Source organism: Molothrus aeneus, chromosome Z (genome assembly GCF_037042795.1).
Source record: "Molothrus aeneus isolate 106 chromosome Z, BPBGC_Maene_1.0, whole genome shotgun sequence".
In the NCBI taxonomy this organism is placed as follows: domain Eukaryota; kingdom Metazoa; phylum Chordata; class Aves; order Passeriformes; family Icteridae; genus Molothrus; species Molothrus aeneus.
The window spans coordinates 3,997,030-4,013,779 of NC_089680.1; the positions used below are offsets into that span (position 1 = coordinate 3,997,030).

The 16,750-nt window shown below is 37.9% G+C and overlaps 1 protein-coding gene across 1 annotated transcript in view; it reads right to left on the reverse strand.

Moving 5' to 3' along the window:
* Window positions 1-5,322: 5,322 nt before the first annotated feature.
* The window catches only part of PIK3C3 (phosphatidylinositol 3-kinase catalytic subunit type 3), a 71,504-nt gene continuing 60,076 nt past the window's right edge, over window positions 5,323-16,750 (reverse strand). The window contains exons 24-25 of the mRNA XM_066569360.1: window positions 10,014-10,139; window positions 5,323-6,045 (exon numbers count right to left, since the gene is read on the reverse strand). Coding sequence (XP_066425457.1) covers window positions 6,031-6,045; window positions 10,014-10,139 — 141 coding nt within the window. The 3' untranslated portion in view covers window positions 5,323-6,030. The remainder of the gene's footprint in view (window positions 6,046-10,013; window positions 10,140-16,750) is intronic.

The window sequence follows — 16,750 nt, forward strand, 5'->3', positions numbered from 1 at the left end:
GAAACATATTAATTTTCCATATTTTTACTAGAGCTTTCCAAGACAGAAGGGTGGAGGGAACTGCCAGAACACTGTTTGACAGGACCAGGGGCTCCAGCAGATACATTTCTTCAGGCACCTTCGAGCTTTAAGGTATGGAAGAAACAAAAGCCAATGAACCAAGTCTGAACACAAAGTGCAATCAAAACACACAGCTATTTGGCAAGTTATAATGGCACTTCCCAAATCCACCTCAAATTAAAGCCCCAAGCTGTGGTACTTTTTGTGCATGACAAGTTAAGAATGGGTTCTGCACCACTGAGTTTACAGAGCTGGGAGGGAAATGCAAGTTCAAGAAGCAAAAAATCTTCAAGGCCAATGGACAACATGCCATGATTGTGGCACAGAGCCTCTCAGTTCTCGTTTCAAAAGTAGCATTTGTCAAGTTAGAAGCAGAGGAGTTGAGACCTGTCATCTCCTCGTTTGGAGTAAGATGCCACACAGCACCTTGTTACTGGCACACTGCACCTTGGAAAAGATAAATGCAGTATGGCCCAATATCCTTGAAAATGTACCACCTACAGGTTTTAGTAAACTTTGTGGATTAACTATGCAAAACATCTCTAAACTATATAAACACATTTTTTTCCCATATTCAGGATTTCAACAAGAAAAGGTCTTCCAGGTCTCCACAGGCAGGTCTCTGCCATGTAGTTTGCTTTTAAGACAACCTCATTCACTGTCCCAAGGTTTGCAGCTGTGCTTTCCCTTGGAAAAAGAGAACCTGACCAGAGACCTCACCTGAATAATTCCTTTAAAGAGCTTCTTGTCATGCCAGCGATGTTCTCATCCCTGAGGCTGGTGAATGACTTAGACAACCATCAGGGCACCACTCTCTCCCCTTCACTGCCCTGGGGTCAGAAATCTCAGCATCTGAGTCTGTCACTGCAGGATCGGGACGTTATCTACATAAGAATGGCTCCCAGCAGGGACAGACAAAGAGAGAAACATTCCAAGTTTAAGCTGAAATGGAAGCTGCCCACTTCAGGGAATAGACACTGCTACTAGACCAGCTGTGCTTTCATCAGAAATCTCTCACTTGTATGTCAATTAATGAAAATACAGCATTTAGAAAAATGTCAGGACAGCTGAATGCACTGAGTAAGTACAACTGGCATCATCAGATAAGGGGAAAAAAACACAAAAACCAATTCAGTATTTACTGGAAAAGAAAAAAAAAAAGCTCTGTCCCTGCCCTGAGGACACAGGACAAGATGCTACACCATCAGTAGGCAAGATGCACAGCCATCTCTCTATACATGCACGCAGATATGAAACTTAGGTTACTCCACCTGAAGTTCAAAGAGAAGTTTGCCGATGCTTTGTTAAAAGGAGAGATTCCACCTAATTACTTCCTATCTTCTCAGCTAGAACACTGTTCATACATGTCTGCACAAGAAACTAAACTTGAAACAAAACCAAAACCCAAAACTATTTTTTTTAAATAATGTGAGTTTTTAAGTCTGTAATCAGTGAGAGATGTTAAATTAGATATGAGAGAGAAAATCCTTTGGTTATAATTACCTTTATATTCTGATGCCCAGTGAAAGAAGACACACCAAAAAAAGGCAAATTGTCTTCCCACTTAATAGATGAAGTGAGACAAAGCAGTTTGTTTGTCACTTTGGGATGTGTATCTTTATGATTTACCTGTTACATAATCCAATCAATGTCTAAACACAAAGCAAGAGAAAGAAAGTGGAATTATCTGACTGTCACTGTGAGGACAAACAAGCTGGACCAAAGTGAATTGCCTGACCATGGAAGAAAGGATTCCAGAGCTACCCACAGTGGCTCAGCCACACCTTCACATCACTTTTTTCTACACTGCAGGTTATGAACACTGACCCTTGTAAATTGCCACCTTCTGAGCCCTCACCACTGAAGAGGACACTCCTCTAGCAAGGGAAGGAATTGCAAATGGTTAAGTTTTGCACAGCTACTAATTGCAGAGGTGTTTTATCTGGAATTTAGGTACCTCCCCAGGGTATAGCTTAATTCCCTTTGGAAAGGACTGTCCCACACACAGCTGAAGTGATTAATGCCTGTGTGCACAGGAGCTACGGATTCTTCCCCAAGCAGTGTTCTCGCTGTTTCAGGTTTGAACCCAGGCAGGTGAACCCCTTTACTGTTAATACTCAGGAAGCAACTGGGGTTGGGCATTTTATCCTCCAAAATGAAATTTCTTTCACCCTTGAAGGGTCCAATCTAAATGACAGAAGGGCAGGAGGGCACCAATATCACACTTTGAGTAGCCTCGCTATTACAAAGAATCATCACATCAGCTGAAGAGGTTACAAAAATCTATTTTAACACAATCCACCTGCAATCTGTTTTCAATGACTCCCTTAAGACTCCTAAAATGTAGGCGCTTCAGATACTTCATAATAACCACAGTATTTTACCATCTGCTGATGATACCAGGTCTTGTGAGTAAAACCTCTCCTGACTACAAAAAGCAGGCCATTTAGACTGCCTCTCTTTCTGCTATCCCCACTCTGCAAGGGGGTGTTATAATTCCCATTCGCTGTTCTTTCTTCCCTTTTCCAAAGTCATTATTCCTATAAAGCCTTGCAAAAGCACTTTTTATTTTAAATTGCACAAGAACAACAATACCAGATAACTGTCTGTAAGAACAGGGAAGTTTCTTGCCAAAAGTAGAGGTCTTTTGTATTAAAAGCACAGAGCACATTCACATCTTTCTCAATCCTCTACCCTGCCTTCCCCAGAAATCCTACTTTGGAAATTATTGCTTCTTTACCCTCAAAAGAAAAGCCTACTGTGGCACTTTCTGCTCCTAATGCACTGGCAGATGAAAACAACTCAGGACAGTCCACAGTAGGGAAGGAAAAATAAAATTATTTTATTTGCTTCTCCCACCCTCAATCCCAAAGAACCCCTACAGGTTCTGTGAGAAAAAAGATCAGTATGAGACCAAGAGGAATGCTGAAAGGCAAATAAAGAACCCACAAGGGTAATTTTATTGTACTTTTTATCTCAAGTTATATAAAATACAACTGCTGGTCAAAATAAGTCCATGGCAAAATTAATGACTGTTTTATTTCTTTTGCTCTGTAATGCTTCCTGGAGGGACTTAAGAGGGTGACTTTTGACAAGTTACTCTGTGGCACACCTGGTACAGCCTGGTTTCCATGCTTCAGTACACAGGATGGAGCTCACTGCCTCACTCCATGCAGAGCTGTGTGCTGTGCATGTGCCTACCCCATTTATGCACTCACAAAAATAAAAGTGCAGTGTCTGACATTCACATTGGTACCTTCACCTGACTAGGCTTCTATCTTTCTGAAATATACAAAGGATTTCACCTTTAAGAATTGTACTCCCCAAGACAGAATTTTATGTAGTTATTCAAGGGATTCAGAATTTATTAGAGACAACAGACACATAATAGACTCATGGTATTATACAGTGATATCAAGCCATGACAGATAACCTATTATACATATTAACTCCAGTAAATCAAAGATTTTGGTAACATACCAAAAAACAAAAAAATCTTTTATTTAAAACAGAGTAACTTATATCCCCTCAGCAACCCAGCTTGTTTGGTTTTCTTCTTTTCAACTGTCTGTTTTACTTTAAATAAATTATGCCACATGAGGTGCTAAGAGCCATCAGATTTTACAAAACAGAGTCATAACTTTATATAAGACTATATAAAAAAACCCTATTGATGTTTTTCAATTTTCAACAATACTTGTTATTTAGAAGACAAGGCTTAAAGTATAAATCTACTTGCATCTTGCATGTTGTAGCAGCCTCAGTGTTGTCCTGTTCTTCATTCTATAAGGATTCCAAAGAGCTAGGAACAGAATAGGCATATCAGCTTAAAAAAAGCCACTAGCTGGATGGGAGACATATCCAGGTGGTTTGTCAGTGCTCACTGTTTTACAAAATTCTTTGGAAAATACACGGAAAATATATGCAGAGTCACTCCACATGCAGAAACACAGATGAACACACTGGTTGGACTATTTTCCACTGATTCAGGCAAGCTTTTCTGCTTCTGTGCCTGATATTCTCCATTTAAAAAGTGGACAGTGAAGTACAGTGAAGTCTGGCTCTTCCTAAGCCTTTTCTACTGTAATCACATTCCACCTGGGTTCACATGCTAATATTTATAACTTAATTTTTAAAGTTTTAATAGGCTGTTGCATAGTCCAGCATATGAACAGGCTAATTCTAAAACACAAGACATAGTGAACAACCATGCACTTATAAAGGTCAATATTTAACAGTTTATAAACATCTCTGCAAAGTAAAAATGTGTTATAGGATCGAGTTGATGATGTCTTTTGGGTTTTAATAAGGAGACAACCTTGGCCTGTCTGGTCAACTGGTACACACTGGGTCATGCCCATATCCTTCATAATTAGACTTGAGCAGGAAGAGCAGGAAGTTTTCTTCAAAAGAAAGAGATGAAAAATCCTACAATATGTACAGTTGAAAGGGCTGGGGTCAGAGACAAGAATTCAAGTCAAATGAAGTGTGGCTGCTTCATAAAGATCAGAAGTTGTCTGAGCACGCAGGATGCACATTAGAAATGTATTAAAAGAACAAAAAGGACCATTTTTTTTACAGAATTCTCTCTAAACATCTGAGAAGTCCAGGCTCTCAGAATTATACCTGGGAAGTGCCACAAAGCACTGTACATAGAACAAGTTCATGAGAAACAGACGCAGATGAGGAACATATTAAGTCTGACAGAAAAAAAACCAAACCATAAGAAAATGATCACTACTACTTCTCCAAAGAAGAGTGAGCTAAAGTTAAGAGGGGCTAAAAATATGATGGCTCCTCTGTGGCACTGTGTGTTCCTAAACAACATGAGCACCAAGCAACTAGGGTAATGCAGTTCTTAAGTCATACATACAGGAGAAAAAAGGGAAAACAGCACAAAGCAAAATTGATTCACAAATACCAGTCAGATTCACATTCAAATAGGTCCCTCTTATCTTTGTAATTGGGAAGGATTTCTTTCTGACTTAAAATGTTATTTAAAAAAATACAGGACTATTAGAGCACCCTTTGAAGAGAGCCACGCATTTATGAAGAGCTAATTACATTATTGATCATACAAACCAGATCCATTATGAACTCAACATGTGGCACAAAAGTAATTTCATGAGTGGTGTTATTCCAGCATCAAGTAAACTGAGGAGTGAAAATCCTTGCAAAAAGACAGTCGTTACAAATATAATCCTCTAGTGTGCCATGTCTCAGCAAGTGAGATTAAAAAGAAAAAATAGAACACCTCAAGACTGCAACAACAAATGTTTTTATTAGAGTGAAGAATATATAATCACTGTACAGAAAAAATTTAGAGTTAAAGCGTGAAATACTGAACTGCTCACTGTGCATTCCCATTGCTGAGCCTGTTAGCAATCATTCAATTGGCTGCCTACAGCTGGGGTAACTTATCAGTACTTAAAAACGCTTTGTAAGCAGGCAAAAATGACTGTCCGTTCTAAATGATAACACTGCCTAAGGCAGGAAATAAAGGATCATATGAATTACATTTAAAACTTATTCAAGGAACAGAGTGGGTGGGAAGGGATGAGAGAGGATTACCATAGTTTTTTGAGGGGTTTTTCTGCACTGAGAAACTGTAGCTTCCCTGCTTTAGCTTTGTATGTACTTCTATTTTTAAATAAGAAAATATATTAACACATACAATAATTCACCATTAAATCCAACTCTTCCAGTTATCTTTGGCTTGAGAGGAAGTTGCTTACTTCAACCTTTGAGGCTCCCAAGGATGGTACAAACAATCATATTCCTTTAAAAAATGGTTGGTTTTAAACCTTTAATGAACAGAGATTCAAAGAAGCTTCTCTACCTTCTGAGTTTTCAGTTCTTCACACTATTAAATCTGCAGCTTTTGCTTCCAAAACTGTTAAAGTCCACAAGGGCTTGAGAAAGTCCCTGTTTTGAGCATTTGCTTGTTTCCACCATGAGCAGGCAAAAAGCTTATTTTCTCCAATACTGAAAGAAAAGAAAAAAACCACAACAGCACAGAGATTACTCAATCTGCTTTACTCTCAAAGAACAAATGCTATGCACAAATTGAACTCTGTGTTTAAAAACATGGTGAAATATGTAAGGGTAGATGATTTTCACAACCTTTTAAGGGAAAAAGCAGAAGCCAACTTTATATACCCCTTGACAAATTATTTTATCCAATATACACAGTCCTGCTGGTAGACATTCCCTATCTAATCTTTACATCCAGTAGAAAGAAAAACAGAAGCCCTGTGCTGAGGTGCCTGCATTCTCTGATGCAGAAGCACTGCCTGAAGATACTCTAAATCCATGGACCTTCTACAGTTGTAGAAGTTGTACCGCTACAGTTCAGGTGAGACACCCTGTATCCCACAAGCTTTCACTTTTCTAATCACTGATTACCATTTCAGCCCTGAATACAACTGACTTGATTTGTAAATTTGCAAGGGAAATAAAAGGTGAAACTAGACACTTCAACTGTAGATTGTTTCCTTCCTCTGCAGAAATAAATAATGCTCCTAAAATGAAAATGACGCTCCAGGGAGAAATGGCTATCCAGTCTTCATTAGTGTAAACTAAAATTAGTATGCACCTTTTCATCCTCTTGAGAACTACTGTACAACACCATTAGCTTATTCTAAATGCTGAATTTATTTACTTTTGAGACAACTTTTTTTTGTAACCATTAAGGAGACAGGCAGTGCATGAAAAGGTCTGTAAAATATCTGATAAAATAACAGATTAGAGACACATTAGAAATTAAACTAAAGGCTTCATAACACACCTGTAAACTGAATGCAATTTAGAATATTGTTATAAAAGAACAATACTGAGCTGATTCCAAAACATCCAGACTACTTTATCCAAGAGCTTTACTTAATGCAGAGTGACATATAGAACACTGAAACACCATGGTTACTATAATAACCAGACTTGTTAAAAAGCTCTTAAGTGCTGCAGTAGACTGTGCAGATTCCTCACAGGCCTATTCTGAAGGCAGTAAAAGAATAAATATCTACTCATAAACAAAAAATGCATTGAACAGCATTTGAAATGAAATACTGTGTGGCATTAGGCCAAATCTGCTGTTTACACTTGTGTCATAACACCTGTGTGGCATTGGGGTATTTTTCCAGACAACTTATAATACTATGAAGAACAAGGCCACTGGCAATTCCATGCAGAATTACAGATGAAGGAACGGAAAGCTTCAATTGGCCATTCAGTAAGATGATCCCTTTACGGCAAATTCACGACCCATTAATTGTTCATTTGTTTAACGATTTGCAGACTCCATCAAGACTACAGCAGCAAATTCTTAAGACTGCCTCAGACAAAAAGGAAAGGTAATGATTTTGACTGATGAAGTAATAAATATCACTAAGAAGCCTCCCATTTCACCCATAATATAGAGAATAGACATTAATTACACTTACTTTTCATCAGGTTTTTTTTTGAAGTATTAAAAAAAATACATTAATAAACCATAGATTCTTAAGACTTGTCAACTGCTGATTAATCTTTGTCTATTCTTTTTGCATTCTCCTCACACTTGCAATCCAGTATCTTTGCAGGAGAAAGCCTGCAAGCCTAAATTTTTTAGAGTGTGAATAAAGGCAGTAACTGGAACTCCAAAACTAGCATCACATGGAGTCATGAGATGCCTGTAGCACTTGCAAATCAAGACACTTGTTTTTCATTCTAGGCACCAGATGCCCGAAGCAGAAAGGGAACCTAAAAGCACACAGGTTGCACACTCTGCAGCAGTGCACAAAGATTGCACAGAGCCTCAGGAAAAATACCTCTGTGATGAAATTCAGCATGGGCCAGCTGGAGAGGTAAAAACCACAAAATAAGATAACTATATCAGACCTACATTAGTGGCTGTCACATCTGCTTATTTGGTGTCCAAAGTATAATACACCAGTGGGCTTGTACATTAACACCCAAAAATATGAATGGAAGAAGCAATCAGTGCCTGCTGGAATGTGTATCAGCTTTTTGCATGGAACATCATTCCTGGGAGGCAGAGTCACAGAATGGTTTGGTTGGAAGGGACCTTAAAGATCAACTAATCCCAGACCCTCTTCCATAGGCAGGGAGACCCTCCACTAGACCAGGTTGCTCAGAGCCCCATCCCGCAGAAACCTGGAATAACATTCTTGGGTACTTTTAAATATTCTGAACAAATCTGTCCCGTGATTTTAAAAGCAGGGCTAAGAACTGAAGAAAGATCAAGCAAAAACAAGCCTGAATGGAAAAAGAAAAGGTCACCCAAATCAAACCTGTAATACACTTTCACAAATGCAGTAACAATTATCTGGGAGAGTGTGGCAGTCACCTAAGGCCAATGAAGTAAAAAGGCATGTCTTAAAAAAAAGTGACTGTCAGTATGTTATGAAAAGAAAGGTCTACACACGTACTGGACAAACTTAAACCTTCAAACTTGAATATTTCTAATAGCTTTTTTAAATTTTATTTGAACCCCAAGGCAGATGCCAGGCATTTTTCACTTTGCCTTATGAAATTCCCATTCTCCACCCAAAGTTCAAAGTAATCCATAGTGAATGACAACAAATTTTGCATCATTTCCATATAATTACACTTCCTTCTTTCACATCTCATAAAACATCACCTTAATTAAATATATACATAAATGGAAATTACATTATTTCTTCTCATCCTGCACTACAGTGCAATTCTTCAAAATAAAAACTAAGTTTGAAGAAAAGAACAGATGCTTTTTAGCAAAATGGATAACCATAAGAATAGTTCTCCACAGTTCACATCAGAATTTGACTAGGCTTTTGAAGAAAAAAAATCAATTAAAAATCAGGATAATGACTGGCTTTTCAGAGCAGTTTAATTTTTTCTCCTAATTCCATTTCTTGTCATGGTCTAATACTTAAGGAAAATAGTGTAATATCTTAAATCCACGATAAACACAAACTAAATGTCAGATGGTTTTAAGGGAAAAAAAAAGAATTGGAAATTCAAAGCAGAAATGCTTTTGTAAACACAGTTTTATTTAACATGGGAATCAAGTATTTTATTCTCTTAGTGTGTATTGTAGTAATATAGCACAAAGTAAAAGATGTTGGGTTAAACACTTCATTCTTCATAGAAAGAATATTGTAATAACAAAAATAACAGAGGCAATAATCTATTGTCAACCCAAACCATCAGGAAGAAGGCTGCTGTAAGGTCTTCCTGGACCCTCCTCTGTTCCAGTCTGAACAATCCCAGCTCTCTCAGACTGTCTCCCTAACAGAGGTGCTCCAGCCCTCTGGTAACTTTTGAAGTGCTCTGGACCTTTTCCAGCAGGTCCCTGTCCCTCCTGTGCTGGGAGCCCAGGGCTGGATGCAGTGCTCCAGGTGGGTCTCAGCAGAGCAGAGCAGAGGGGCAGAATCCCCTCCCTGCCCTGCTGCCCACGGGGCTCTGGATGCAGCCCAGGACACGTTTGGCTCTCTGGGCTGTGAGTGCCATGGCTGGGCCATGTGCAGCCTCTCACCCACAGCACCCCCAAGCCCTTCTGGGCAGGGCTGCTCTGGGGCTGTTCATGCCCAGCCTGGATGGGCATCAGAAGTTGCCTTATCCCAGACACCAGACATTGCATGATTGCTAAGGTGCTTCAAAATATTTTATAGGACCTCTACAAGCTTGTTCTCCAGTCCTAGGACCTCTACAAGCTTGTTCTCCAGTCCTAGGACCTCTACAAGCTTGTTCTCCAGTCCTAGGACCTCTACAAGCTTGTTCTCCAGTCCTAGGAGCTCTACAAGCCTGTTCTTCAGTCCTAGGACCTCTACAAGCTTGTCCTCCAGTCCCTACAACTAAAACAGTTTCATCTTGTACTTAAATGAACTAAAACATCACACAGTGATGAACCTACCACTCACAACCTCTCGCCTCAGCTACCACAGGGTCCAGCAGCTGAGAAGAAAATACCTCACCTGTGCAAACTTGTGTATCTGCTCCACGACAGCTGCAAAGAGGGCATGGACACTCTCATCAATTAGACTCTGCATGTAATGGACAGCTTCTTCATCAGACAGGTCCAAACGAAACTTGTCCTGCACCTGGAAAGGGAGCAGAAATGGCTAAAATTAGTTCAGTGGTTAAAAACATGCATTATTCTATCAATGTATACAGAAGCAGACACAAGGATTTTGGCTGTTTAGTGGAGAATCTCTCTCTTACTTCTAAGCTACAGCAGATTCTTGGAAATGTACAATGTTATTTAAAACAGCTATTTAAAGTCCTCTAATAAAAAATAGTATTTAAATAAGCTAGAAACAATCCCCTAATTCAAACCAGTAATTTCAAAGCTCAAGGTCAAAAAGTCAAGTGATGCACTTAGAAATACAAGTTTAAGCAGGACTGAAATGCTATGAGAAAAAGAGGTAACATTCAATATTCACTAGAGAATGAAATGCTGCTTGAGAAAAACCACGGAACTTTCACCTATTAAATACAAATTTGGAAGAGTCTGGATGATCCTAATAATTTTAGAAAGGATGTAACACTTTGATACTCTAAATCTACTTTCAGGTAACGTTTGTCTTAAAAAAACTCTAAGTAGAGTTAAGTAAAGAATAGGCAGTTAAGAATACAGAATGGGAGGAAAGTGTCAGCAGATCAACTCTGCCAAAACTGACCTTTGTATGTAAGTGAGAATTTCTTTAACTGTATCCACAGGCCAAGAACACTTGGTTGGAGACACTGCTAACCCCTTACATGTTTTTTTCTTTTGACAATAACATTGTACCAGTAACACATTCTGTTTAGTACTTATGACTTGTACATGAGTTAAAATCTGAATGCTCTGAATGCACAATTAAGAATACAGCAATACCTATACTTTCCAATTTCTGTCTTGGCAATGCCAAGAACATCTGTGAAGAGGCAGTAGATGCCTTTCAGTGACTTCCAACTAATTCTAAGAAAATAGTTCAGAACTGGTCCAAATTCCCCTATTATACTGGAGCCCAGCCCTAACTCCACTGAGCCTGGTTTTATCCTCTTCCTCCTTGAAATATCTTCTGATGAGCCTAGATCCTAGCACTGCCAAAGCAACACTATGGCCATCATTTAAAGTACTAGTTACCTTGCAAAGTAGTGCTGGTAACAGAATTTAAATTGCCCAGCAAATTCACATTAGTTGTGGAAGATTTATTGCTGCCATGTAGTCATATGCTTTATTCTCAAACAATTCAAGCTCTTGTGCTTGACCATCATATTCAAGTATTTCAGCCTCCTGCATAATGAACTAGGTAAAATGGTATCAAACAATCTCTTTTACCCTATCTTTATGCCAAGTCAGAATGTTTCATATCCTAGGCTAGTTGTTTCAATGATTAATTGTCCTGTTTAAAAACTGTGACTTATTTGCTATCTGAATTTGTCCAATTTCCATCTCAAACAGTTGAGCTCATTAAAACTTTTTATATTAAAGAGCTGTCAATCAAAAATCTCTCATGGAGGCAAATATCAAATTATGTGTTTCTTAACCTTCTCATGGCTGTGACTGTAAGACAGAGTTAAGTCTTTCCTAAACATTTTCCCTGAATTCACTGTTTTTTAGCTGGTGACAAAAATGTGAGCCAAATTATTTTAACAATTTTCACAATAAAGCTGAATTTGTGAGGTGATACTACCTTCATGTCCTAATTTGTATGCTTTCTATGCACCAAGAACACCACATACTCAACACCCTCTTTATGACAGCAAAAATGCTCCAAGATTTCAGTTGAGTGTTAACTGATTTCAGTTTAGCATATAACTCTGTGTTCCTTTCAAAGGCAATACATTCCAAAATAGTGCCCTTCAGCACTGTAATAGAAAGCCTAAGCTAGCCGGCACAGTATGGAAAAATTATAGAATTGTAGAATCCTTTAGGTTCGAAAAGAGTTCTATAAACATAAAGTTTCTTCATTCAAAATAACCATTATAACTCTGTTGCTGATATGTTTGAAGTAAGTATAAAGTAGTTTTTCCTCAACTTCCTCGCAAAAAAATGTTTGATCAATATGAAAGAATGGATTAAGCCAAAAAAGTTCAAACTTTCAATTAAGCATGTTACCAGTGAGAGATTCAGCAGATTATTCTAAGAAGTTCTTGTTATGAAGAACTTTCATCTTCATAACAAACAAGAGGAGAAGGAAGTTTATTAACTCCCACATCAGAAGTTTTAGGCAGTGAATGACGCACACAGTAGAATCCAACGGAATTTAATGGACTACTCACATGCTCGCAATTATGCAAAAGCTTAAATGCATCCCCAAATTACAGCAGAGATATCTTTCAGATCTAGTTTAGTGCTCACAAAAAAGGTAATGTTAATGAGAATTCATCAAAATCACTAGCTCCACTTTCAAAAAGAAAAAGAAAAAAAAAACCACCGTAACATTCTTTAAACATTAAAAGTTTGGTAATCAAATACTTTGGCAATCTTCTAATTTGCTCACAGAAGACCTCAGAATCTTTGCAGTTAACTAACTAACTTAACTAACTAACTAACTTAACTATATTAAGATGCAGTTTCATTCTATAGAATGAATGACTAATTAAACCCACCTCCACAAAACACACTGGGCACACTGATATATGTGCAAAGAAATTGACCCATGGTTACATCTCTCAATCAGTTCGCAATTAACAGAAGGATCAAATGATGCCCATTATTGAGTCTTTGCTTGAAAGTTTTTGAGCCCTGCATTAAAACTGATTGCTGAAACCAAGATGAGAAGAAACAAGACAAAATTACAATTTACCTCTTGAGCTGCAACAGCAGCAACAAGATTAATACACACTGACCTATAGCTTCTGTAGGAAAGCAACAGTAATTCTTATCTGAAATCTCTCGAGTTCCTTTGTGGGATGAGTTCTAAAAGCTGACAGTTTCTCACAGATGAGGTCAACAGGAAGAGATTTTTGCATTTTTAAAAACAGAGGTGAATTTGGGGGGTGAAATTCTGATGAGATATACAATTATCTCATTCTACACACTTAAAAATGATGACCATCATGAAGGCATCAAAGACGTCCCTCCCACCTGAAGACTTAGAGCTCCCACTTTGATACTTAAAGCAAGTGCATTGTTATAGTTCAGGATTTATAAAACAGAGAAAAAAGAAGCTTGATGAATCTAATTGAACTTTTGCTTTGATTCCAGAAAATGAAACATTAAACTCCATTTGATATACAAATACTCTTTTGAAATATTAAATCTCAAGAGGAGAACTTGAATGTTCCAAGGATGAAGAGGCTGAATAAGTAAGAATAGTCTATCAAGATACTGACTTTCAACTTGAAACTAAATTAAAGTTGTCCACTTCCTATCCCCCTGAACAGAGGATAGTTTAGTATTAAAATCTACAACAAGAGGATTGAAGTTTGTAAGGAAATTCTGTCAGTTACCCTGATACTGCTCCTGTTTTTCAAATGACAAAAATTAAAAGGGGAAAAGAATACCAAGGACAGTTCAGAAGAAAATATGGGGGAGTGAGGGTGTGGGCACAAGCATTTAAGTGTAATTTACTTGTGGCTTAACTGTTGATAATGAAAAAAGAAGGGGATCATCACTTACAGCAGAATCACACCGAAGATGAGAACTTAGCAAGATAACAAGTCAGAGAAGGGGAAAAAATCTTTTACAGGAACAAAAAAAAAGAGAAAAACTACTTCACATCATGATTATCCCAAAAATCTAACACACAAGGGAAGAGCACAACAGCTATCAGAATAACAGTCGATGTTAACTGACTGTAAACTCAGACTCTGTTCTTTTCCTTGAATTGTCTTCAAGGAGAACTAAAATGAATACTGTTTGGAAAATGGCATCAAAGATGTCCTATGAAGCTGATTTCACAGAAAACTTAGAAAACTCACAGTAAGCCCCACAGAGCTGTGTGTAAAGTAAAAAAAAAAAGGATGACAAAAAGAAGAGATGAAATATTCAAGAAAACACTAACCATCTTATTAAGAATGGTAGTAAAAGATCTGAGAAAATGGGCAGGCCTGGGTTTTCATTCAGTTGAATGAATCTCCAAGTTTTACCTTCTGTCTTTGGCTATTTTGTGTTTGGAAGTGTGATGGGCTCAGGATTGAGAAATCGAAAGAAAACACAGCTGGGAGTAGTACTGCTGTGGGTAAGTGCACTTCCCTGCAGAGTTCCAAGACTTTCACTTGCACTTTCACCTTTGTTGTTGAAGCACAAGACTGCCCTCTCCCTTCCACCAAAGAGCAGATTTGTACGGACTTGTTGTGTCCTCAAATCAGACTTACAGTACAATATGGACCACAGTTACCACATTAAACTCAGGGATTTTTCATTAGCAAGCATCTTCTCACTCATAGAACATTACCAGAAATGGATTAGGTACTTAGCACTCAAGGTTAAGACAAACTGGAAATTCTGTGGAAACTTTTATAATCTTCAGGGCAGCTCCCAAATCCATATTTCATGGATATTAATAGCTCTGTTTTTCAGAATTATGGGTGGAAGTAATGTATTTTAAGGTGACATATAAGATGTACATATGAGAACCTTTTGTTAATCCTGTTTAGTTTTCAGACAAATTATAAATCAGACATTCTGAAGACTAGTGGGTGCTTTAGTATTTATTCTTCCAGTAACATTAAGCAACACTGCTTATGTTTTATACAATTTTATCACACTAGCATGGAATCGCTCATTGCAACTTCAGCTGCTCTAAAGAGAAACGTCAGTGTCCTTTTCCAATGCCTCACAATATACACTGGATGTAAGCACTACTAAAACGAGACAGAGAACAATTAACAGCAAAAAAAAAGGAAAAAATGTATTTAAAAAATTATTTTAACTGTTTTGCCTTGTAATTATTACAGTAGTCAGCATCCAATATTCATGAGGCAGAAATTGGCACTAAGTGCTTGGCTTAATCCTTATCACATTTCATCTTTTTCAGTAAATACTTTGCTGTATTCCTGTTGCTTACAGTCCAAACAATGCACACCACAAACTGTTCAGACGCTTTATTTGCATGAAAAACTTCATTTGAGAGACTATTCTGTCAACAGTTTTTGTTTCCATGGGTTCAATTTGAACAAAATGTGATTTCTAAATAAGCCCATGTAGGCTTCTCTGTTTTTTTTTTTTAGTAGAAGATAAGAAAGATGTTAGTGAATATCTCTAAATTGAACTTTGTGAGAATTGGGGTTTCAGCCACTATGGTACTCAAAGATGATACTGTTCCAGCTCAGAATTTCATCATACTGGCCAAAAACTTACAATCAACTAGAGACTGATATAAAGCAACAAGAGCACAAGAGTATTCTCACACTTGGTTCATGTTTTGGTGTTTACTCCAACTTCTGTATTTTTTCAATATTTTGAAATTAATTAATATGCATGAAAAATCAACAGCCTAGAAACAAAAAAGCTGGGTGTGCAGCTGCAGTGTCATTACCCAAATGGACAGAGAGAGGAACGTCTGCCGAAGCAAAATAAGCTCAGTGGCAATGTGACACTTTTACAAAGCATAAACCTCCCTGGAGCAGTAAGAAAATACTGCTGAAACAAAGAGACTCTAATCAACCAAAAGCGACTTGACTTCTCCTGTAAATTTCCTACTGGCATTAATAAACCTCTAGGAAGATTTCCTAGTACCACCTTCTAACAAATACTGCTGGTTTTGATATCCACTGCCTAAAAAGGCTTATCAAGCTCCAGCTTAGAAAGTCCTTTCCATTTCACTAACTTGGGAACTAACTCTCAATTATCCTTTGGCTGACTTGGGAGCACAGGGGAGGAAGAAAGCAGTGTAAGTTTCACTACAAGCCAGATGGAAAAAAACTGAATAATTAGCTCAGGTTTAGCAACAAGGTAGGCTCAGAAACTATCTGCACCTCCAGTCACATCTCTGCTTCAGCTTTTATACCTGTAGAATGAATGTAATTTACTTTGACATATTTAATGTTAAAGGAAAAAACATGTCTACTCTCTCTTTTTGCTAGTTTCCAAAAAAATTAGACTGATCAATTTCTTATCAAGGGCGGTGAGTCCCCATCAGTGTAGGGTGCTCTCAGTATTACAGCCCACAGACAAACAACTTTCCTCTCTTATGATTTTATCCTTTTTTGTATCTATCCAAAGGTGGTACCAAAATGAATGGGGCTACTTTCACAAATAGCAGTTAAGCACCTGCTTATGGGAGCCAGGTATTTGTGCTTTCTGTGCTCACAATAACCTCGCCTATAACACAGCATCTTTGCAGCACCTTCTTTAATCAATGGACATCTGAAACAGAGCTCAGTCAATTAGACACTGTCCTTTAATGCCTGCTGAGTCCTTTGTCTGCCGATGAATCATTGGTCCCTGATGATTTCTCATTTAAAGGTCAAATCTGCTACGAAGGACAGATAGAAACCATCTGGCTTTCCAGCAGAAAAATAAAAAGCTTTTTTTGTTAGGAGGTGACAATGCTGAATCCATTAGCTACATCTGAAGAGTGATGGTGCACCTCTTCCTTACGCAAAACTGGCTACATAATTGACTCCAGATTTTAGTCATTACTACTTCGAATTTATAGCACTGGCTAATTTTACAATGCCCAACAATTAGCAATTAGCACCGCAGCTGTGCTGGAAATAGAAAAGCAAGGAGCAATGGCAGGGAAAAAAGTGAGTGTAGCGATATCTTCATTGTATT